A 24,512-nucleotide genomic window follows, 5' to 3' on the forward strand; every position below is an offset into this window, starting at 1 on the left:
CTGGCAGAAGCTCCCTCGCCCCCCCCCACCCCCCAGATATGGAAGTCAGACTATGCCTGTGGAATAAGGGAGTCACAATGGAGGTTCTTGGGTCTCATCTGCATCTCCCAGAAACTGAAATCCTATAATAGATGAGAGGCTTCAGCACCAGCTGAATGGTCTTGAATAAATTTCCATCTGTAATTTCCAACAGCGACCTCTGTAATGAATTTTCCATTCATTTCCAGCTCCTAATGCCATTTGCTGTGGGGACGGGGCGACTCATGGCGATTTGATCCAATCTGCACTCCCACCCAGCCAGCGTCACGCTGCCCTAAACGCGTCACCCTGCAGCCAAGGAGGCATTTACGCCAATGTCTCTTACGCAAGGCGTCTTCCTTTCCATTCGTCACGTCCGCCCTGCGTCAATAGGGCAATAAACCAGCTTCAGAGTCCAGCTTAATAGGGAGGAAAAAATCCCAGCCCTATAGATTCTGGGTCTGACTCACCATTGTCCTGCTCCAGGGGTGGCCAACCTGAGCCTGAGGAGCCAGAATTTACCAATGTACATTGCTAAAGAGCCACAGGAATACGTCAGCAGCCCCCCATTAGCTCCCCCACCCCCTCCCAGCGCCTCCCACGCACTGGCAGCCCCGCCCCCTCCCTCCCCGCACCTCCCGATCAGCTGTTTCGTGGCGTGCAGGAGGCTCTGGGGGGGGAGGAGTGAGGGCACGGCAGGCTCAGGGGAGGGGGTGGGAAGGGGTGGAGTGGAGGCAGGGCCCGTGGCAGAGCCAGGGGTTGACCACTGAGGCCCTCCCCCTGGCACATGGGAAAGTTGGCACCTGTAACTCCAGCCCCGGAGTCGGTGCCTAGACAAGGAGCCGCATAGTAACTGCTGAAGAGCTGCATGTGGCTTCGGAGCGACAGGCTGGCCACCCCTGTCCTGCACCGTGGGTCATCGCTTACACCAGTGGGCAGAAAACAAGACCATGCTGATCTGGGAGCCTTTTACCCCTGACTTCCAGCAGTATAAATGACAACACAAGGTGCAAAGTAACAGACACCGGCTTGGTGCAGGGTAGTTGTCACCTCAGCGCCTCCTGTTGGGACAAGCTGGAAGCGTCGTAGTTATGAACTCCCCCCCCGCCCTCCATTCCCGGCAGCTGGGGAGGCTTGGATTGGAGTAGCTGTGGTTTCAGCCCGCAGTAGCCATGAACTCCCATGCGACCTGGATCCCAGTCTCTACACAGCGCTTAGCTCGAGTATGCGTATGCTTGTGCCGGCTGCTGGTCAGGTATTTTGTTTGGAAAGGCCTCTGCATACCGGATTTAGTCAGTGCGGTCTCCATTTGGATGCAAGTGTAATGCCCTGCGGGGGGAGTGAAGAGCGTCACACCTCAGTAGATGGGCTCCTCTATTCTAGCGCTTACTGAAAACAAGTGTGTTAAAGTATTAAACACCTGCCATGGACTGGTGACAGAGCTCTTACACATGAGCTCAGGGACCTAGAGGAGGAGCAGGCAATGGAACAGGGCCGGGCCTAGATTGGGCATCTGCCGTGGGATTTTTCATTCCAAATCAGACTACTCATCAAGCCCTGTCTCTCGCTGTAACCAACAGCTGATACCTTAGGGCAGTGGCTCACCTGGGGGCACTCAGAGATCTTCCAGAAGGAACTCAACTCATCTAGATCAGTGTTTCTCAACCGAGGGGGTGGCAGCCCCTGGGGGCGGGTGTCATGGGACAGGTTTAGGGGGGTTGCAAGTGCAGGGCTGGCAGCAGGGGGCAGCAAGCAGGGCAATTGCCTGAGGCCCCATGCCGCCGGGGGCACGGCGAAGCTAAGTTACACGCTCGGGTGGTGGGACTCGGGCTTCAAACGAGGCTCACAAGTGAAAAAACAGGCTCAGGTGTCACACGGAAATGTAAGTACGGTCGATGTAGGGTTAAAAATGAGAAAAAAACGTCGTTGTTCAGTACTGGTGGCTGTGAGACTTTTATATTTTGCGGTCTGATTTTGTACGCGAGGTGTTTCTAAGGGAGGTGGATCTTGGGGTTATGGGAGGGACAGCTCAGGGGTTTGAGCATTGGCAGGGTTGCGAGTTCAATCCCCGAGGGGGCCATTTAGGGATCTGGGGCAAAGATTGGGGACTGGTCCTGCTTTGAGCAGGGGGTGGGACTAGGTGACCTCCTGAGGCCCCCTCCACCCCGATCGTCTCGGATTCTGTGAAAGGAGCACAGGAGGGTGGAAAAGTCGGGGGTCAGGGCGCCACACCCCGCTGGCCTGCCGCAGCAGGAAGCCCTGCCCCGAGGCGGGCTCGAGCAGCCCGGGGCCCAGCGGAGGGTGGGCGGGGCGCCCCGCCAGGGGGCGCTGAGAACCGCCGCGCGCCTTGGAAAATTTGACCCTCCTGAGCCGCCGTCGGGGAGCGCGACTCACGTCGGTCACGTGGGTGGGGCCGCGCAGGAAGGGCGGGCGGAAAAGGGAGAGACCGAGACACCCCGCTCCCCCCGGGACAGCGCAGCCGAGCAGCATGGAGGGGACGCTGGAGCAGCACCTGGAGGACACGTACGTGCCAGGGACTGGGGCGGGGGGGCGCTGGCTGGAGGGAGGGGGAACTGGGGAGCACTGGGGGCGGGGGGGGCATTGGCGGGGGGAGGAGAAGCGCTGGGGCGGGGGGCGCTGGCTGGAGGAAGGGGGAACGTGGGGAGCACTGGGGGCGGGGGGTTCACTGGGGGGAGGAGAAGCGCTGGGGCGGGGGGGCGCTGGCTGGAGGGAGGGGGAACGTGGGGAGCACTGGGGGCGGGGGGTTCACTGGGGGGAGGAGAAGCGCTGGGGCGGGGGGGCGCTGGCTGGAGGGAGGGGGAACGTGGGGAGCACTGGGGGCGGGGGGTGTATTGGCGGGGGGAGGAGGAACGCTGGGGTGGGGGGCATTGGTAGGGGGAGCCCTGGGGATGCCGGGGGCACTGGCGAGGGGAAGGAGGACTGTTGGAGGAGGGCTGGGGACACCTGATTGGTACTGGGAGGGGGGGTTGGCAGGGGGTGGTTTGGGGACACCGGGGTGGGGTGGATGCTGGGGTGGGGAGGGCGGAGCATTGGGGTTACTTGGATTGGGGGCATGTGTTGGGTAAGTGGGCACTGGCATAGGAAGGATCTGCAATGGGCATACCTGGGTAGATATGAAGAGGGAGTGGTGGGGTGAGAATGATTTCTGGTTGGTAGGAAGTGGGGGTGATGATTTTATGGGGCACAGAGGCTAGGAATTTTTCAAGGGACTGGCAAGTGTTGCTCTTTTCTCCCCGGTAATTGAGAACCCTCTCTTCTTCCTTATCTCTCTTTTTTCTCTCTCCTGCTTCCATGGAGCAGGGTTTCCTGTTGACAAAAATCCTTGAGCTTTTCTGCTCTCTTGCTCCAATGGAAGCAAACCCCCATTCTGAACAGGGGATTCTCAGTGAGGCTTACCCCATTGCCTGACTGAGCTGTCATCAAATTAACCAGCATTTCTAAATAATGAAATGCATTTTGCAGTTATGAAAGTTCCTGCTTTCCCTCCACCCTGAACTGTTTTGACACCGTTTCAAAGGGAGCTGTCATCCTGTTATTGGGCTGAAAAGATGGCACTTCTTGAACTGTTTCAGATTTATGTGAGGCTCACACTGCGGTCTTGACTTCTTCTTTGTTTCTTTCCCCTCTAATACTTAAAAATTGCTGATCTCAGGTTTTGTCTTTATTAGAATGAAGAATCCCTCAATCGTTGGAGTCCTGTGCACAGATTCACAGGGCCTGAACCTTGGCTGTAAGTAACAAAGCAGCTGATTTGCTTCAGAAAATGGGCCCCTTTCCACTTTTGTGTTGTACCAGGAACGTTTTAATGTTGAAATATTGTACATGCTTTAAAATACACCCTAGAAAAATAAATCTGCTGTCTGCCAGCGTTGGGCATATCCCTGCAATTTCTGTTTAAAAACTCTCCATTTCTTACTCCTTTAAAATCCTGTGTTTTATTCTTGCTTTCTCCTGTCCCAATACTTGAAATATCAAAGTGTACATGGTCTGCCTGCCTGCCTCTCTTTACCAGTGGCTGCCAACTAACTCATTTAAAAAAAAAAAAAACTAATCTGTATAGGGGGAACAACTAGCCTTTGTTTCAATAATGAAATTATTTGTATTGCTGTAGCTAGGGCTCCTTGGTGCTATGGACCAAGTTCCAGTTTGTCCTAGCACACACAACAATCTAAGTATAAGACACAGCTGTTGCTGATTTGGTAACAGATATCATCTGATCACTGGCCATTTAATTAAAAGGTGGCTCAACATTTGGAATGAGGACCCCAAGAATGGGTTTGCCTGAAATAAGGCAGCATTGGAAACTGAATGTTAGGGTATGCTGCAAATATGACTATGTAAATCCACCAAAATCACAGTTGTGATGACCATATTTATCTGGGAAGGGTACAGATAACATGGTGGTGTACGCTGGCAGGGAAAACTCCTTTGAATGCTTTAGCAGTTATTGGGATAACCTGACAAATGGGTTAAATTAGGGCACACAGTTCAACTAAATTCTTGGGCTGGCTGGTTATGTAATTACTGCAAAGTAATGAGGGCTTTTCAACTTACATATATAGGTCGTGGAACCCTTTCAGATGAACATGCAGGTGTGATCACAGTTCTAGCCCAGCAGGCAGCCAAACTCACTTCAGATCCTACTGATGTTCCTGTTGTGTGTCTGGAGTCAGATAATGGGTGAGCATCTGGAGTTGTATGTCTATCATTCCCTTTTCTTTTTGGTTTGCCCTGTATCCTATCATTAGGATCTTCTGGGAATATTAGATCTTTAGAACAGCCTCCTTCACTTCAAGGTGGTTCTGCTCACAATGACAGATATAAGGCTAGAAAGCTTCACCCCCAGTGGCACATATGGAAGCAACTCTAGGAAGGCCATTCTTGCCTTTCTCTGGAGCTTGAATGTGGATTACTTATTAAAATTGGGGCCCTAAGGCAATGGTGAATGTAACCTTCTTTCTATACCTACTGCATGCTTTAAAAAGCAGAGAGGCTGCTGCCAGATATAAGGATACAATGCTACCTATTAGTCATTCGTGCATCATGTTCGTAATGGCTACCTAAATAGACCTTACGATCCTGTTTTAATTCTCCTGAAAACTTTTCACAAAAGGGAGACCTGATTCCTAGGAATCTCCCATACTTCAAGCTTTTGGAGTATGTGGAGGTGTTGGAGTTAGGTGAGAAGATTTGAGCCCAAACTTTTTCAGAGTAGGCAGAGATGGAAAATGGAGTCCTAGTCCTCTGTGCACAGGATCTAGTCCAGGGGTCTTGGCAACAATTTTTTTGGTGGCCTCAGTGTGGCCACGAACTCTTGCTGGTGGCCGCTATGACACCTTTTCCTAAAATTCCTAATTAACTTTAGGAAAAACAAATAAATATGCATGTATACATGTCCAAATCATAGTAATTTATGTATGTAGGTATTTTTATTATTCAGTCTATGAAAAACCATGTACAGTTGTCTGTGTTCTTTACTGGACCTAAACAGAAAAGAAACAAACAAATGTGCTTTGCATGTTCTTGGGGGTTTTTTTGTTTTTGTTTTTGCTTTTTTGGCTGCATTTTCTTTTCAGACTTGCTAGTTAGTAAGTCTGCATCTGTGAAAAGTAATATTTGTATGTTTATAATCACTTTTCACAACAGCAGCCTTGTTAGCTAGGAGGCAGGGAAAAGTGATATTAAACATGCAAATATTGCTTTTCACAATGGATTTACTCAGCCCTGGCAAAGGGGGGTGGGGGGGAGGAAGGTAAATGAAGCTGTGGATAGGGAGGCAGTGGGGGTCCAGGAAGGCAGCAGAGGCCAGGGCATTGAGGGGGATGTAGTCTGCTGCCCCTGGGAAGGTGGGGAACTCATACTGGCTGGCTCCAGAGGGGGGCAGGACCCAACCCCTGCCAGCAGCCCTGTGGGAAAGGCTGTGGCTGAAGAAAAGCCCCTGGTGGCAGCATTTGAGAAATGCTGATCTAGTCAGTGCTTCCTCTCTGACAGCATGCAGCAGATACTAAACTTCTGCTAGTGACCTGCAGATAAGCTGCAGTGTGAGAACTCTTCAGGACTGTAATAGCTATAAGTGTCTTAAACAATGGTTTCTGTTTGTTTCAGGAACATCATGATCCAGAAGCATGACAGCATCACTGTGGCAGTGCACAAAATGGCATCTTGACCTTTCATCCATCAGCTTGATTCTTTTCCACCCTTGGATCAACTCGTTGTTGGACTGATCTATTTCCTCTGCTGATCTAATACAGAAAGTGCTTGCAGAACTAAATTTGGGCCAATCTTAAATATGTGGTAGCTTCCCTCCTTATTTAAACTGGTACTGTACTTCAGTCAGGGTCTTTAACTTCCAGCACAGCCCAGAATTTACTGTCAAGCATGGAATGTGGTTTAACTCACCTTGCTTGTGTAATGATCAGATACCCTAATCTGTGGCCTTACTTGTTGAATTCAATAAATTATACATTATAAAACACACAGCTGACTCTGTAAGCTTCAGTTGAATGCTGGTTTGTCTGAAGCTCAGTGACTAACTATAGAGAGAGAGACATTTTTAGATTCATCATCCTCCCCCTCCAACTAAGGTGGTCATCTTACAATAAAGATCCCTTGGACTTCCCAATGTCTCTCAAACATCAGGCAAGCTCTGATTTTTTTCCTAAGATAAACAAGCAGAAAAGTTTACTCATGCAGGTTACATGTATACATCAAAGAAAGAGCCAAGCCCCATTAAGATTCGTTGTAGACACCTTTAATCCCATTGACTAAAAATACATACATTTATAAACAGTTTCCTTGTCTGTTACAAATGTCTTCATTTAAAACTGAAGTTTTAAGTTTAAACTTCACTACTTAACGGGGTTTTGCTTCTTGGGTTACTGTTTTGACACTGGAAATGGATTTGTCAAGCTGTCAATTTCACATCAGGAGTCTCATACTTTAGCCCCTAATGATACTATTAAAACAGCAAAGGCTGCAGGGGAAACATTGTTTAAAAAGCCCCTCCCTTGGTGTTCAAGTGGAAACATTTGTTTTAGGTATGGTAAAAGTTTACTTACAAAACCAAGATTTGAGGCCAGATTTGACCTGTGTCCCAATTACTGAACCCATGGAGGTACACATATCTTTGCTGCATGATTTTAAATCAGTATAAGAAAGGTGGCTTTAGTTTCTCTTTAGTACTGATAGATAGTGGTGGCCTCAGAGTGGATAATGTTGACATCAATCAATAATACTAGACCTAGTGATTCTTAGCATGCTATTAGCTGGAAAATGGTGCAACCGTCAGTCCTAAGTCTCTGAGCAATACAATCCCTGACAGGGACATGGCCAAAAGGATCCCTACTTTTCAGACTTCCTGTTTGACTGTTCCTTTTACATTCGGTACCCTCAGGCCTCCTGTAGTGCCAATGGGGACTAAGTAGTACTCTTACAGCTCTGTTGATTATGGTCTCTCTCCATTATAGCTTTGACCAATACCTCATCAAGTCTTTTGTAAGGAAGTGAAATGTCCAGTAGTTTAATTTTTCAAGTGATCAATCATAGCTACCAAACAATGCATTAAAGAAAGTACAGTATATTCTTAAACTGTCCAGGATGCATTAAGATCCTCTTAGTTTCATTCTTATTTGGAATGAATACATAGTTCAGTGCCTCATGTAGTTACATAGTTACTTAATGGGAAAAGTTACATTCGCTGAGGAGTGGACACAGACAGCAGATGTATTCTCTCCCCCAGCCCTTCCATCAAACACCACATACTGAGAAAAGCTGTCAACTATCTGCTAGTAAGGTAAGTTGTCAAATTTTTCTTTAAATTCATTTTCATGTTTATAGGCTCTTTGCTGAGTGAGGGCTGTGGTATTTTGGAGGGGGTTTAAAACACATTAATGATAGTAAAACAGTTGCGGCTGCTTTGCCAAATCTGAGATCTGACAGGATCTGTGCTGGGGATCACAAGCTTTTGGTGTTCCAATTAAAATAGGGTGGGGCACCGAATCTTTACACAGCAGAGTGGATAACTGCGTAAGGTAGAGGAATAAGGCAGGCTGAGCATAGAGGAGATTGGGTAACACAGGAATACTACAGTCTAGGATTGTGGGGGCTGGTAAGCTTGCTCCCATTGTGTTTCTGTTCTCATGTAGCAGATTTCCTAAGCCACTGCCAATGGGAGCCTCTACAGCCAGAAGAACCTCCATGCTGCTGCACTGAAGCTTATGCCACTCTTTCTGAAGTGACCTGAGCTGCTGCAGGAGAGCCTAGGATTGCAGATGAGGGCAGCAGGTCTCACCTGTGGCCACTGCTAATTAATAATCTCACTCACTGAGCTCTCCTCCCCTGTTTGCAGCACAAATCTGTCTGTGTATAGATCTCCACTGCAAAAAAGATGTTTTCCTTTGTTTAACAGTATGATATTACATGTTAGCTAGTCTACTGTAAAATCCTAGAGGAGACAAAACATTACAAGATAACCAAGTGACATCAACATTTTATATTTATTTATATATAGAGTTAGTATTCTGATAAGGTCTATCAGTGGTTGACCTTATCTGAATACTACAGTGCGTTGCCTCCACTAGGGTTTTACAGCAGGCTAGCTAATGCATGTTAGTTTCCCTGCAGTAAAAACACACCATTTTTGGCAGTGAAGACATTCCTTTAGCCTGGAAGCACTGGGGCAGGTGCCAAGCACCATGCCTCACAAGGGTCTCTAGGCAGTCCTTGTGTCAGGACTATACAAACATTCAATAACAGTGAATTAAGAAATAAGGAATATGATCTTCCTTATGCTACCTGATATACAGCAGGGAGGGAATCCTTCTGTCTCTGGTTCCCCATCTCTACCTGCTGTGATAGACACAAATTCAGATGTGGCTCCTGTACTGGAAGCTGGTTTTGTACACTGATGCCACCTACTGGGCAGCATGGTGCCTAACAAGCAAAACCTCATGCCCACCCTCAAACCTTCCCTTGCAGTTTTTGGGCAGCACTCTAAGGACTCAAATTTCCTCCAAGCAGGATACTTTTAGCAAAGAGCTTCATTTCCCCACCCTCAGTCTTGGGTAAGGGGTGGGGCTGAAATGCCTTGGATATGCTAATTACTTCCTGAGGGGAGGGATAAAGTCCAAAAGGCCCTGCACTTAAGGGGGCTTTTTTTTTTCCTAGCTCTGCCTCCTTTGCTTCGTGGCTTCTTTTAGAAGAATGAGCCCTGTGTTCCCTAGTACAGAGAGGAATTAAGGAACAGACTTGAACTAACTCAGGAGGCTGTAGCTAGCCCCAACAAATGAAGACAGATTATTTTTCTTAAATCTTATTTTTGCAGCATCTTATGCTATGCCTCATCCAGACGGTAAGAGAAAAGCTTTGGGTTACAATCCCGCTAACCCCCTTGCATGTCTCAGCTGTACTATGAGGCAAAACTCCTAGAGCAAACTCAGTAATGGACAGAAACCTCACAGATAAACGGTGAAGGAATAAAACAGCATAGAGGCAATGGGGTTGGGAAGAGGTTGAGAGGGGCACTGAGCCCCCGGGGTATAGTCACAGGCAGATGGTGAAGCAGGCTCCCTAGTTCTGGCACAGATTCAATTACGTATACATACGCCAAAGGAAACTTACCTGAACATGCAGGAGTCTTCTTTACTTGGGGACAGCTATAATCTAGAAATGAGTAAAAGGGTGGGAGTTAGAAGACCTGAGTTCCATCTCCAGCTCTGCCACAGTGTGACTGTGCAAACTTAAGTGCCTCTTTCCCAAAGGTATAACAGTTGCTAACCAGCTTTAAAAAGCAACTTGTGATCTCTGACTAAATGCAAAATATTGTCTCCCATGGTAGCAGCAGCAGAGGCTGGTGAACAGGAGGAAGGATAGATGGAAGCAAGTATCAGCTTTTGTTTTTAAAGTAGATCAATCCTGCAAAGTGAATTCTGAGTCTTGTTTACTAAAAGAGCCTGATCAGTAAGGTGAAGTGTGACTATTTCCTGAAATTCTCATTTTCAGGAGAAAGGAAGGGGGCAGAGAATCAGCCAACAGCAATGAAGGAGGAGGAGGAACAGCAACCCATAACTCCTGATGGAGGATGGGGATGGATGATAGTGCTTCACTTCTTTCTGGTAAGTAGAGAGAACCTTGTGGGACCCTCGGGAGTTAAGTCCTGGGAGGAAAGAGATGCTTTCACAGGTTGTGTTCTCACACAGAATGCTTCTTAGACAACAAAACCAGCATATGATGCACACAGTGTTGATTCTAGCACGCTCATGGCAGAGACTAACATTGCGAAGGAGGGCTGGAGTCCTACTTTAATGAGTCTAGCAGACTGGTCTCTAACTTTACACGTAGAGATTATGCTCACAGTGAAATGGGTAACTAGTTCTGAGAAAGGATTGATCTCTGTCCTTCATTAAAAAGCAGTTGGACTTGGTACTCTTTGCTTGTGACAGTTTCCTCTTCCCCTCCCTCCACCCCACAAGTCTCCAGAGGTACACATTGTCACTGTAAAGATCATACAGCTTTCCTATTACTTCTGGTAGCTTGATAACCATAGAGGAACCCAACTCCGGTCTCCTTCATGAGGCTCTGTGGGGAAAAAGGCCGCGGATCCTCAGCTAGTGTAAATGCAGTTACATCAATTTACAGCAGCTGAGAATCTGGCAGGGATGGCATTTACCAGAGCTGTTTTTTAACCCGGTAAAATCACGGTTTTTACCAACTAGTTAACCCCAGTTCAAAGTATTTTCTATTTTAAAAAACTGTTTCATTAATGTACACCACATTGCTTACCCTTAGTTACATATTCAAAGTGTGGTTCCATAAGGCAGAAGATTCTGAGATTAATTTAGGTTGTTCTACAAATACAAATTAAAACTGCAGTATACATAATACTAAACTTCAGAATGTCTGTATACATTTTGGTTAGGTATTTTCTCAAGGTAGTTATAGATGTCTTGACTCATTTATTTTCACATTTATATCTAGCAATTTGATAAGTTTTTTTGCAATCTATATTTTTTAGTAATTTTCATTAGTATTCTAACAACAACTTTATTTTTCCCAGTTTAAACTGGTATTTACCAGTGCTCTGTCCCAAACTAGTTTTTCCCAGGAAATTGCCAACCCTGGAATCTGGCTCACAGTCTGTATACAAGAATCAATTGCTAAGCGGCTGCAAAACAACAACGCATTTACCTGCAATTTGGACGTTAACATCAAGTAGTACATAGTTATTTCTATAAGCACATTTTGACCATGGATGTCAAAGCACTTGACAAGCTTGTTTAGCTAAGCCTCCAAGGTAGGGAGCCTTATATTACCCATATTTCAGAACATCACAGCTCAAAACAGCAATGCTATGAATAGAAGCCAGGCATCCTGACTCAAGTGTGTTCAGTATATTCTACTACCTGCTTATTTTCCAGTCAGCTACTGGAAAAAGAAAATTAGGCAGCATGGCAGTTTCTGACTGGGAAATCTTTCCAATGCTCATGCCAAAAAGCCAATCAGCTCTGATCTGTCAATGACTACTGAGATTTCCAAGAATTAAAAAGCCACCCGAGTACTTATTAAATTACTGACAATAAGTGTTTAAGTATTTCAAGATTTTTTCAGTCTCTAGTTTTTATAAGAACTAGTTATAAAAATATGCCAAATAGTGTTCAAAGGAATCTGAATTTTTAAACACATCTCAAGTGCAATGCCATTCTGGTCTCTTGTTGGAAAAATGTCCATATCGTGTAGGCTTTGCTCCAGTTAGAATGTGGGCACCACTGAGACCTAGTCACTGAAAGTCTCTCTCACAATCCTACCAGACAAAATGTCCCAATTTCTGCCACTAAGCAATGCTACTAGATGGCTTAGAAAGCCGCAATGCTGTCCCATCCCAATATTGCACCTACGTGCAATAATGGGAGGAGGGAAAGGGAGTGTGTGTGTGTAATGTAATTTATAGGGGAGGAAAGGGAATTTTTTTCCTGACTCTAACTTGTCATCAGCTTTTCTCCCAATACATGAAGATTTGTCACAGTCCTGAGGAACAGGGAGAGGATATTGTGGCCAGGAATCTATTTCCAACTATGTGCAGCCTTTCACTTGTATCTGCTTTGGGTTTAGGTAAATGTGCTCGTGATGGGAATGCTGAAAACCTTTGGAATTTTCTTTGTGGTCTTTCAAGAAGAGGTGGGAGGCTCTTCAGAACAAATCAGTTGGATCGGCTCCATCATGTCCTCTCTTCGCTTCTCAGCAGGTCAGCAGGGATACGCAAGTTCAGAAAGTAGCAGAGGCCGGTCTACACTCTTTGACTTTTACGTCCATTTGATCGCATTAAATAGCTGCCATTAAATGACCTGCCAAACTCCTAGTGTCTACGTGACAAACTAGTGCAATTGGCACATTTGTTGGCACTCCTAGAGTCCAAAAATTAACTGGGCCTGGATGCTGAACAACCTTCCAGGGCTAGAGGGCAATCGCTCCACAGCAGGGTTCAGTAGCACTAAAAGAAGCTATCGGTAGTACTATCATACCGGTTCTTTGAAGACTTCCGTCTGAAGGACGGTGACCCTTGGCTGACTAGGGGGAAGTGCTCTTGTCTACACCAGCACTCTAGGGGAGCTGATCTGGTGGTGGTAGCCCAGGGAAATCTTTGAAGAAGAGGGTTTGCATAAACACAGCGTTTGACAAGTCACTGTGCTTCTCTGATCCGTTTAGTGCAGTATCCTACCTCTAATACCCAGTCTTTCAAAATAAAGTAGTCTCTCTCCCACCACGAAATAATCCACCAACTTAACTAAGCACTGCTGTCTAAAGGGGGCAGGTTGAGGAAATCCTTCCTGACCATCTCCAAACAGGAGACTTGATTACCTTTCTCTCCACTATCCTACTTCATAGATCATAGCATGAGCGCTCCTTGCAGCTCTGATGGAATTCTCAGAGCAGGATCAGAGAATATCAAGACTACTATCCTAGATGTTGTTGTACCTTGAGCTATTGTGTTTTTCCTCTAGATCCTCCAACTGCTTACCTCACTACTGACTTATCTTCCAGGTCCACTGGTCACTATAGCCTGTGGGAAGCTGGGGGACCAGCTGACTTCCATCATTGGGGCAGGTCTAGTTAGCAGTGGTTGTCTGATCAGCACACAGGCCACTAGTATCTCCTTCCTGTGTGTGTCTATGGGACTGCTATTGGGTGAGTAACTTCCTACAGCTCACAAGTTTCGCTCTGGCTGCCTTTTTGCCACTTTCCTGAGTAATGAAAGCATTTACAAAAGTGCATCAGCAGATCCAGACAACTGTTAATCCATGTGGCTGCTTGATTATCCTATGGCTATTAGTGTATCACCCAAAGGCTGCAAAAAGAAGACAATTTCTTCCCTGCAGGCTTTACATTCAGGAATGCCTAATGACAGTTTTGACTTACTACAGCCACTGTGTAAATTTCAGGTTGTTTTCTTTTTAAAACCGACTACGTGTAGCAAAGCTTGGCTTTTTAAACACCACGGGTGAAATCCTGATCACTAAGGCCAGGATTTTGCCCCATGCACCTTGGAGAGCCATGCCACTGCATTTTACCCAGGTTCCCAGAAAGCACTATTGCCAGTCACCAATCCCTGCTACTCTTCATTGTTTCTAAACAGGCACAGCTTGGGCATTTCCTTGTGTGTGTCACATCCACTCTCCTGCCACATATAGCAAGGACTCTCTTGTCTTTACAATACAGCTGTTAGTTGAGGTGACTCATTGAGGGTTGGTCTTGAATTAGAAGTTCTGCTCCTCACTTGCATGAGATGAAAATTCCACTCCACAAGAGTCACTGCTTGGGCACTGACCTTCTTTCTTCTATTTCAGGGCTGGGCTTTGCTTGCTTGTATCAAGCAGCTGCTGTGATGACTGCCAGGTACTTTAAAAAGCGACTGGCTCTATCCAATGCAATTGCACGCTCAGGAATGGGACTGACATTTGTACTAGCACCTTTCACTCAACTTCTGATAGATTTTTATGGTTGGCAAGGTAAATCGGTTTTTACTTTTTCCACATTTCACCATCAGCACCAGGTACCTATCACTCAAGGTGACCTAGAAGGGATTGTTGTTTTGAAGATTGTGGGGTTGGTTTTTAGCACCTTCTGATAGAGAGGCTAAGCTACTTTGACATATCAGGAATGGCAACTCTGGTTGTCTTAAATCTTTAAGAGATCCTTCTTCCAAAATGTAATCAGTCACTGAAGTTATATTGGTGTTAAACAGTGACTATAAATTCCTCTCATTTGCTAAACTTTCTTGCAATGTTGTACTTTTGCTGCTCATCGTGGAGTCTGCCAAATGAGACAGACTAAATTTTTTAAGAATAGTAGAGGAGAAAAAACACAGACCTTGAAACATATTTAGTTCTTTCCTTCCCCTTGTTTTAATTTATTAGGCAGGCAATGGGATGGAGAGTAGCTATGTTTCTTATCTGCTTCCCAGCTAGAGTCTGCTTTTTGTTTGACATGACATAGGTTATTCACAAGCAGGAAGGTGACTTCACCTCGGGAAGAAGTCTCACAGAAGGACTGATGCAAGACAAATACTGTTTTTCTTGCAACAGATAATTCTGTGTGTTCAGTATAAAAACAGAGCCAATTCTAAACACAAATGTTTGAGTGTATTGATCACAGCATTATAGTGGGGGGGAAAACCACTTATCTTCCTTCCCCCTCTCTTCTCTCAGGTACCCTACTGATCTTTGGAGGGATCATGTTAAACCTTGTGCCTTCTAGTATGTTACTGCGACCTATCATCATCAAGAATCTTCAGGACTTTTCTGGTAGAAATGTAGACAGTGGATCATTAACACAAAGTAAACATCCAGCAACTCTTACAAGCCACCTAGATGAAATCAGTACCACAGAAACACAGTTTAATACTAGACTGGATTCTCCTATGCAAGATTCCACTGTCACAAACAGGCTCCAGGCAGCTGGAACATTAGGATCACTAGTTCCTGTGAACTCTGCTGGTCTGGAAGGGCCTGAGAGAGAAACCTCCAACTGCTACTCTCCTGATGGAGGCAGTGACAGGGACTGTGGCTATAACAACCTTCCACTGCAAAAGGAATGGAATTCCCACTTATGGCCAGTTCCCAGCAGGCAGCCTCTTCTTGATTTCTCACTGCTGAAAGATCCCTTCTTCTGTATTTTTGCCTGGTCATTTTTATTCAGCCAACTGGCCTACTTCATTCCCACCTTTCACCTGGCAGCAAGAGCCAAAACCTTGGGCATAAATGGCATGGATGCCTCTTACCTCATTTCAGTGGCTGGTAGGTAAGAGTCTCCTAACCTTATTTTAAGAATATATTTGTATTTACAGAGTAGGAAAGAAATGTAATAACCCCCTGAGAGCAAAAAACAGTGTAGCAGTCAGCCAATCCTGGCTGCTATTGTGACTTCTCCAACTGTTACATAAATGCAAACAAAGAATTTTACAGGCCTGCCTATTTTAAGTACAGCTGTTGTGCATGAAGGCTGTCTACCTCAAAAATCAAACTTTTCTAGTTTGTGGTGTGAGTGAAGGTATTAAACTTCAAAACATGCAAGTAAGATAACAACATTAAGGAAAGTAGCTTCACTCTCAATCATTAGGTAAACTTTCTTTGTACAAAGAAAGGGCTCTGTAAAGGGAAATCAACATCCTTGGAATGTTATTTAGGGGCTATTTGGGCTAAAGAGGCAACTGATATAGATTAAGGACACTAGCAGGAATACAGGTAATGAATATTCAGTGGTAATCATCACTTTCCTGAATTTGAGACTGATACATATAACATATCCAGAAGGTAATGTATATTTTATTAAAAGCAGCCCTGCACTTTTAAAAGTGTTCAATTTATGCATCTTCATTATGGATTAAGGTGGGGTTTGGTTTTGTTTGATCAGGAATGCCAAGTTTGGTCATCTCTGATTTTGCTGGATGTCTTTGTACACGTCAGGTTTACTGTAACTCTCTCACCCTTTAGAGCATCCTCTCTGAACTCCAGATGCCTACTGGATGCTTACCAAGCACTGAACAACCTAAGAATCCCATTCTCCTCTCTTGTGATGTCATATCCTAAATGTAAAACATCAGCAGAATTTTCTTGACAAACACTTCATGCAAATGTTTTTGTAGATTATGAAGAATCAAGAGCCCAAAACCAATTTCTAAAAGATTTGGCTAGAGCCTTCACAAGAATTTTCTGTTTCTCTCTAGGGATTACAGAGATAGTCAGCCAATTGCTTTCTGGTTGGATTGCTGATCAGAACTGGATCAAGAAGTATCATTACCATAAGACTTACCTTATTCTGTGTGGCATCACTAACCTGCTGGGTCCTCTTGCCACATCCTTTCCATTACTTATGGTCTACACCATAAGCTTTGCCATATTTTGTGGTGGATACCTGGCTCTGCTGCTCCCTGTACTGGTGAGTAAAGGATCTCATCAAGAGGTAATACAGTAATGCTTTGCACTTCCAACTGAATATCTCAAACACCTGAAATCCTGTGGCCTGATTTTCAAGAGCGATGAGCACCCACAGCTGCCACAGATTTAAGCCTGAGGGTTGTGTGCTCAGAACTCTCAATATCAAACCACTGGGGACCTTGTTAGTTTACTGGTTTTAGGATTACACAGTCATTTGCAGGCCAGACACAGCAGAGGCACAGTATTGGGCACCTCAACATATTTCCAGTGATCTAACTCAATCACTTGGCTTCCCAAGTCCTGTCTCTCAATGCCATAGTTCCATCTTAGGTATTGCACTCTGTCCAGTAAAGACAATAAGAACACTAAACTTCATTCATTTGTAACCTAAATCAAGATTGGTAAAATGAAGGGCCTGCATTGTGCAGAAGGTCAGACTACACTATCCTAATGGTCCCTTCTGATCTTAGTCTGATTCTATGAATGCCTATGACCAGTTAAGGCAAACTGCAGTAGAATATTGCTGCATTTTCATGTAGCTATGTACCTGTACAAATCTTGTGATGCTTGTGCATCACATCCCAAGAGATAGTGAGTTTAAAATATCTTCAAAGACAAAGATTACTAATTTCAAATGTTTGTACAGCCAAGGGCTAGAAATGCATCAAGCATCCTAATGTCAATTTTGGGTTTAATTCTGTATGGACAAACTCTTTTCAAACTTTAACAGAGTGAAGAGGAGACTCCCCAGAGAAACACTTTTCATTCTAATGTGTCTGTACATTGTATAAAGTACACGTCTAACACAACCTGATACAACGTGGGTTCACATACAGCACAGTAAAACTCTGACACACTGCTCTGAGCAGAATATTAAAGGGGTGGTCAGGGGCCTCCCCCCCAGGATCTGGGAGGCAGGAGCTGTGGGGGTGGGGGGACTTTTGGGGGTCCCACAGTGGCCTGGGGGATTAGTGGGCTGCCAGGAGCAGCCTGCTCCACTTCCCTTGCCCCAGCTGTGTTGCTCAGGGGAGGGATCCCACCTCACTCACCAGCAGCGGAAGCGGAGCAGCCCAGCCCCAGCCAGGTGAGTGCGGAGGGCATCCTTTCCCCCACCAGTCACCAGCAGCAGGAAGCGGTGGAGTGGAGCAGGCAGGGGGTGGATAGGGGTCAGAGCAGGAGGGTTGGGGTGATTAGAGACAGAGGCGGTCAGAGAACAAGGGGGGGGCCAAAGCAAGTTCAATACAATGTGGTCTCACCTATAACACGGTGAGATTTGTGTCTCCCGAAGACAGTGTTATATCAGGGTAGAGGTGTAATAATTATTTCTGGTTCCATGAACAGGTAGATCTTGTAGGTGTCCCCAGACTCCACAGTTCTTTAGGATTTGCCTCATTCTTTGCTGGGATAGCAGCCATCGCTGGACCTCCTATAGCAGGTAACATATAAGCAATATTTTCCCTCTATCCTCTTGATAGAAAATACTTAGTTCTTCTCTAGCATCAAAGTACTTACTAGGAAACATTTGAGAGCCAAGGTGAAAAATGACACTTTTCTTCAAAGGGTAAAACTAATTCCTAACAAAAGCTGTAACTTGCAAGTGAATGAGTTAATGGTGGTAAAGCACAGAGCATTTTCTTTAGCTCTGACCCTCCCTTCAGAAGAAGAATTGTATGCATCTAAAGAAGAGTAAAAAACTGACTTTACCAGACTCAAACTGTTATTTCAGTTTAACTTCATGCTGAAGGGGTGATGTGGTCCCAGCAGCATGAGGGGTAGGTGCTATATTTACAGTGTTTTGCATAGAGCAGAGGGGACCGAAATGGTTCTAGTTGTCATCTCCTGACTTGACTAAGGATTCAAAATCTTCTCTGCTAAACAGCTTACAAAGGCTCAAATATAAGCCTTCCCCCTCCCCTCCCCCAAAATACCATCTTATTCTATATATAGTGTGGGGCACATTTTGGGTGCTATATTGAATATTTTTATTAGTCATATTTCTTTATCCACTTAAATTGAGGGGGAATTGGCATGTTTCATGCACCTCTGCCTAAGGCAAAGCCTGTCCTTCACTAAACCTTTCACCTTACCTTCATATCTGGATGTGGGATCAGTATCTTCAGTTATCCCCAGGCTAGTGTTTTACAGTGTATGGATAAAACTGCCAGGTCAAATACCAGTGAGTGAATGGCATTAGGTCATTTATCTTGTTCCTTGTATGTATCCCCACCCAATAATCTGCTTCATTCCAAGTCTGCCTCAAGCACCTTATGTTGGGAATTACTTCACTTTGTGTATTTTCTTTGGTCTACACATCATACATGGCGATTGCACTTTCAGCTGCTTGTAACATATCCACTAATTGGTGATCTCCTTTATTTCTAACAATAGAATTTTTTTATACACACACTAACCATTAATAGTTTATTTTGGGGTGCAGGCTATTCATATGGCAGCTCCTGGCAGTCCATGTCCTGCCAATACAGCTGAGATGGGAAAGGGCCAGCAATAGGAGGGAGAGGAAACCAGGCAGAAGAATGAAGCAATCTAATTTTTCCTGCCCCCTCAATTGTGTGTCCCATAAAGGGGAAGGGAAGATTTTGGGGGGGAGGGAGAAAGAGATAGCTCAGTGATTTGAGCATTGGCCTGCTAAACCCAGGGTTGAGAGTTCAATCCTTGAGGGGGCCATTTAGGGACTAGTCCTGCTTTGAGCAGGAGGTTGGACTAGATGACCTCCTGAGGTTCCTTCCAGCCCTGATATTCTATGATTCTATAGGATCAAGCACGTGATTGTATGTTCAGGGTACAATCCTATGATCTAAGATTTTCCCCTGAAATCAAGCCACCATATGCTAAAAAACTTGCTCCTTGCACTTCACACTGAATTCTGGTGAAAATGAATGAGGCTTGTTACTACTATTAAAGATGGGTCTAGGGTTTCTCTTCCTTTGACTGTGATTAAATTAATTATTCCTAACTTATCTACAGTACTGAAGGTTAATTTAAAAATTTCCATAAACTCAAAGCATCTACTACTCCTAGTACAATATACACTATACACAACACCAAGAAGAGGTGAAGGATGCATATTCTACCCAACAAAACAAAAAACCTATCAAAACAAATACTAGAAAAAGAGCTACTTACCTGAAAGACTCATTTCCCAATTCTTACTTCTAGATCCAAAGTCAAAAGCAGGGGTTGAACACCCAGAGCTAAAAAGTCTGATGCCTCACCAGCAAGTAGGGACCACTTACCTGCTCATCATACAAGGGACACCTGTTTAAGCAGTGAAAACTTCTGACATTCTAGAAACAAAACAGGCTGATTCTTAGAGGCACAAACAAGCATAGGAAGAGAACCATGTTAAGCTTCACAGGAACAATACAAACCAACTACCATGCTTTTAACAAAAAATAGTTACAATTCAAAGCAAAAAGCCAATTTGCAGGAAAAGAGCACAACAGGCACCTCCAGCTCCATGACTGGTGATAAAAGGAATGACAGCTATACTTAAACATATAGCAAAGGCATATGCTGTGAGGGGTTAGAGTGTTAAGTTACGGAGGAAGGATTTATCAGCGCTACTTACGTTTAGAGCAAAGATGCTTTTCTAGATTTCCACAGGAAACTTTGCATCGCCTTTAGTTTCTCTCCAATTCACAGACTAATCACCTGCAATCTGCTTTCTCCAGCCAGTAAGCAAAAAGAGAAACCATTAAGATAGCTCTCTGTGATCAAAGTCTCTCAGATGTATGTGCTGCAGAATGTACTTTAACACCAGCTGGTAAGAGGTGGTAGGCAGGCACCACCTACTGATGAATTTGAAAACAGCTGAGTTGCAGGGAAAACATGAATGTGTGTTCTTTCCTTTATGTAAGTAGGTATTTTTCAGTAAGCTCTACCCATAATGGGTTTAAAAACTGGAGCTCATGTCATTTCCGTCTGGACATCTTAATCCCATGATTACAGAGTTTAAGTAACCCACCCATCTAACAGGTTTCAGAGTAGCAGCTGTGTTCGTCTGTATCCGCGGAAAGAAAAGGAGTACTTGTGGCACTGAGAGACTCTCAAATAAATCTGTTAGTCTTTAAGGTACCACAAGTACTCCTTTTCTTTCTACCCAACTTTTGTACAGCAAGCTTTTGTACAATATGAAGTCACCACATCCTATGAAATAAAGCATTTATCTCATCCCATTAGATTACAGATATCATCATTTAAAACCTACAAGTTCAGGAAGGGCCCAAATATCCCTGAGAAAATGAGACAAGATGTCACAGTAGTGAAGTGATGATGCAGGGAATTGAAATATCCCAATTAGTTAACTTGAGTTCAGAGCAGCAGTTAGTGAGATGCAACTACAGGCTCATAAGCGCCTATTAGCCTTCATCTCTTAACATGGCCATTAAAAACCTTAACTACATTTAAAAATGATTTTTTCCCCTCTTCATATTTTCCTATTTTTATTCACATCTAAATTTGAGAAATTATTTTTCTATTACTGTCTAGGCTCTCCCCCCACAGACAGAACCACCAATTAAAACAGCCACGTGGCTAAGGAAAAGTAGGGGCTCTTACATATTTCTTCCAGATTGGAGACTAGTTTTAGAACCTCTGATATACTGGGCCACATCCTGAACTGGGGTAACTCCACTGGCTTCCATGGATCTGGCTCATCAAGTCTTCATGTTATCAACATGCCTTGTATATCCAAGTGTCTGTCTACACTGCAATCAGAGGTGTGACCGCAGCACATGCAGACATAGCTTGAACAGTGGCAACACAAGGATGTCACGGTATTCACCAGCAGTGGCTTTTACCAAGTTAAATAATGTTTTGTACCACCTGTGGAAAAAACTAGTTAGTCCCATTTAAAGTAGTCTCTATTTTAAAAACTCTTTCATTAATACATACCACATTCCACTTTGATTCAGTAGATTCAGAGATTGATTTAGGGTTGTACAAATAAAACAAACCGGTAGTAGGCATAATGCTAATATGTAATCTAATACTGAGCATTGGAATGTCTGGAATGCATCCGATGAAGTGAGCTGTAGCTCACAAAAGCTTATGCTCAAATAAATTGGTTAGTCTCTAAGGTGCCACAAGTCCTCCTGTTCTTTTTGTACGCATTATGGTTCAGTATTTTCTCAATGAAGTTATGAGTCATAGCTCATTTCAGTTTTCAATGTTAGTAAACCTTCCAGGGTGTAATAATATGTGGGAAAGTCCAGCAGCTTTAATAACTGAACCCTCATCCATTGCAGGTTGGCTGTATGACTACACTCAGACATATGCCTGCTCCTTTTTCTTTGCTGGAACCTGTTATCTCATCGCACCCATTTCCTTCTTCTTTGAGCCTTCAGCCCATAAGTGGAAGCTACGGAAAGAAGCGGAGTTGAACAAAGTGAGCACTTAGTGGCGAGGCTCTGCTGCAGTTGAAAGAAAAGAAGCCTGACTTCAGTATATGATCAGAAGGTGATAATTAGGACAGACTTTTCACTAATAAATAAAACATGGCAGAAAAATGAAAACTGACATTTGTCGCAACAAAAGACTCAAATGATCTTATTGTCCATAAATGTTACTTCATGAGCAAGTGGTGTTTAAGATCAAGATGAGCCCAGCATTTTGGCTAAGACTTTGTTCCTAAAATATCCTCAGTTTGCCATGAAGTCTAGTCATCGCTTAAAACAACTTCACTGCTTCTGTTCTTCCCCCAGTGTACGTTATCTCATATGTTTAACATGATTAGTAAGAGCCTTTGTATTGGGTAATTCATTTCTGCTTTTCCAGCTTGCTTAGCCAGTGTTCTTAGCCTGAAGGGTTATCTAAACCCAGTCAGCCCAATATATGGAGTTAAAAACTGACTCACCTTTCAACATAAAGCAGATGAGACACTCAAAAGTGCTAAAACAGAGGATCTTGTTAATTAGGTTAAAAATAAATGGAATAACGATCTGGGGAACAGAGTTAAAGAGATTTAAAGAGGATTAAATTTAAGCTTCAGCGAAACAAAGAGGGAGTCCACAAAAAACGGTTTTTCTGCACCAAGAAAACATTGTGACTGCTAAAAGTTCTCCTGACCATTGGCATGGTACATCTTTGTTAACACACAGGATGGAAGCAAAAGTAATTTAATTAAAGAAGGCACTATGATATGATAAAGTTAAATTCAATCTTCTTTTCATACAATATAACCAATTATTTGATGTGCTGGGTATATTTTCATTAAAAATTTAGCAGCACAACTGAAATTCTTGAGTTGGAAAAAAACCTAGAAAAGGAATGGGACTAGAAAAGAGACCCTTCTGATACAGAGAATGGGGAAACCAGCAACTCACTTCTAGCCCCATAAATTATCATACTCCCGTATAATGCAAAAGGGAAGGTATACTAGGTCAGATGGTCTTTTCCTGTTATTTGTATAATAGTCCCGAGGCCCAATCCAGACTGTACTTGACACTGGGCAAATGACTTAAGATAAAATTTTTGGTCCAAAGATTTTACTATCGAAACAGAAAAAAAATGGGTGGGAGGTACAGAGGTGAACACATTTGCTCAACATTACACAGAAGGTAAGCAGCAAGCTACAACCAGAACCCAGGTCTCTGGGCTACCCAGTCGGGTGCATTGTGTACCAGGCCACACTGCCTAATGTGTCATACAATAGCAGGTTTAAAGGACTGCAAGGCAGATATCAAAGGCTCCTCCGATCTCCACATCCCTCCAAGTGACTGGGGCATGCACACACTACATGCAGCTGTCGGAGCCAAGGCAAAAATTTTAGCTTAACCTTATCTGGTTGGGCCTATGTATTAAATGAGTCTCCAGATAGTCTTATTTTACATTCCATACAGAAATAGAAAAAAAAAACCTGGAAGGATTAAGAGGTGTGTGCGCATTGCAGGGAATATATTCTTACTTTCTCCTAATGATGGAACCTCTGAATATTCCCAGAAAGGCAAAAAACTCTAGATATCTGTGTATGTGCTCTAAGGGGGGAGCGTGGTGGGGGATTTCTCTTAACTCATAGCAATCAGTGCAGCTCTTTCCACACAAGCGAGCATTACTATCGTTAAACATCTAATTCCATTTATGCCCCAAAATATCGTTAGTATCCTTAAATATTTGGGAATATTGTATTTCTGTTCTCACTTAGCCTCCACTCTTTGTGTTTATCTAGACACTTCACACCAGTTTGAAGGTAACAGAACGAGAATGTTTAAAGTGATCTCTGAAGGGCAAGACCTAATACAGCAGCTTTAGCTTTCTTCACACTGCAGTGACTTCAAGCTTTGCAATATCTATCACCAGCTATTTGAACACTTATTAATTTTCTGGAATCTGCAGTATTTTTAAATGAAAATTATTTTGGTCAATGGCACAATCCATTTTCTACCATTAAAAGAATTTTCCATTACAGAAACCTCTCTTTAACATGTAATTTCAAGTATGAAAGCAAGTGGTGTATATTTAATAAAAAAAACTACTGAACATTACAAGTTTATTAAGGATCTAAGACATTGCTGAAGGCAAGAAGATTCACGTAAGGATAATGGGCTAAATTCAGCCCTCATCTAACTCCACTGATTTCAAAGAAAATCTGTGCCTGCTTATAGCAGGGAAAAATTTGGCTTTAAATCTGCAAAATTTGTCAAGTATAAATATTAAGGTACCTGATTTTTCAAAGATTCAGAGCACTCATAGTTTCAAATAATTTCAATGGAAAATGAGGCAATGAACACCTCTCATAGTCAGTCCATTAATCTCTAACTGTAGCATCAAATGTTACCCTAGGATTTGGTTGTGTGAACTAACTCTTAAATCCATGACACAAGACATATGTACTAGACAGGGATTTCTAAGGGTCCTCTTTCAACTCAATGCGGTTCTATAACATGTTCAAGGCAAGGAAATTCTCTTAAAGATAGTGGGTCAAGTTCAGCTCTCAACTAACTCTGCTGATTTCAAAGAAACTGTGCGTGCTGAAAGAGAACACCTCAATGAGTTAAATAGGCTTCAAAATCTTTTTAAAGAACAAGA

At 43.8% G+C, this 24,512-nt stretch overlaps 2 protein-coding genes across 6 annotated transcripts; both read left to right on the plus strand.

The window, feature by feature from the left end:
• Nucleotides 1-2,408: 2,408 nt before the first annotated feature.
• On the plus strand, nucleotides 2,409-6,516 carry LAMTOR5 (late endosomal/lysosomal adaptor, MAPK and MTOR activator 5). Its single transcript, XM_077839556.1, has 4 exons — nucleotides 2,409-2,541; nucleotides 3,708-3,769; nucleotides 4,602-4,719; nucleotides 6,145-6,516. Exons 1-4 carry the CDS (start codon nucleotides 2,507-2,509, stop codon nucleotides 6,203-6,205), a joined length of 276 nt encoding a protein of 91 aa, XP_077695682.1. The 5' UTR covers nucleotides 2,409-2,506; the 3' UTR covers nucleotides 6,206-6,516.
• Nucleotides 6,517-6,661: 145 nt separating this feature from the next.
• On the plus strand, nucleotides 6,662-23,926 carry SLC16A4 (solute carrier family 16 member 4). Of its 5 annotated transcripts, none has more exons than XR_013348566.1 (10): nucleotides 6,662-9,388; nucleotides 10,039-10,151; nucleotides 12,145-12,277; nucleotides 13,075-13,218; nucleotides 13,878-14,039; nucleotides 14,739-15,326; nucleotides 16,256-16,467; nucleotides 17,808-17,901; nucleotides 21,734-22,190; nucleotides 23,653-23,926. XR_013348566.1 is itself a non-coding variant. In XM_077839552.1 (10 exons), exons 2-10 carry the CDS (start codon nucleotides 9,373-9,375, stop codon nucleotides 21,883-21,885), a joined length of 1,614 nt encoding a protein of 537 aa, XP_077695678.1. In that variant the 5' UTR covers nucleotides 6,662-7,831; nucleotides 9,205-9,372; the 3' UTR covers nucleotides 21,886-23,926. The 5 variants fall into 5 exon arrangements, 3 of the variants coding, with proteins under 3 accessions (XP_077695678.1, XP_077695679.1, XP_077695681.1); XR_013348567.1 differs by having other exon boundaries at nucleotides 21,734-21,944; XM_077839552.1 differs by having other exon boundaries at nucleotides 6,662-7,831; nucleotides 9,205-9,388; nucleotides 21,734-23,926.
• Nucleotides 23,927-24,512: the final 586 nt, after the last annotated feature.

The sequence above is a fragment of the Eretmochelys imbricata genome, chromosome 21, assembly GCF_965152235.1.
Source record: "Eretmochelys imbricata isolate rEreImb1 chromosome 21, rEreImb1.hap1, whole genome shotgun sequence".
Lineage (NCBI taxonomy): Eukaryota > Metazoa > Chordata > Testudines > Cheloniidae > Eretmochelys > Eretmochelys imbricata.

What these genes read in the sequence shown, in the direction of transcription:
- LAMTOR5 (XM_077839556.1), top strand. Translation starts at nt 2,507, where the DNA reads ATGGAGGGGACGCTGGAGCAGCACCTGGAGGACAC. An exon ending in GAGCAGCACCTGGAGGACAC is followed by an intron (nt 2,542 to 3,707) that starts GTACGTGCCAGG and finishes TGTCTTTATTAG; the next exon opens with AATGAAGAATCCCTCAATCG. An exon ending in ACAGGGCCTGAACCTTGGCT is followed by an intron (nt 3,770 to 4,601) that starts GTAAGTAACAAA and finishes TTACATATATAG; the next exon opens with GTCGTGGAACCCTTTCAGAT.
- SLC16A4 (XM_077839552.1), top strand. An exon ending in CTCTGCTGCTCCCTGTACTG is followed by an intron (nt 16,468 to 17,807) that starts GTGAGTAAAGGA and finishes TTCCATGAACAG; the next exon opens with GTAGATCTTGTAGGTGTCCC. An exon ending in CGCTGGACCTCCTATAGCAG is followed by an intron (nt 17,902 to 21,733) that starts GTAACATATAAG and finishes CATCCATTGCAG; the next exon opens with GTTGGCTGTATGACTACACT.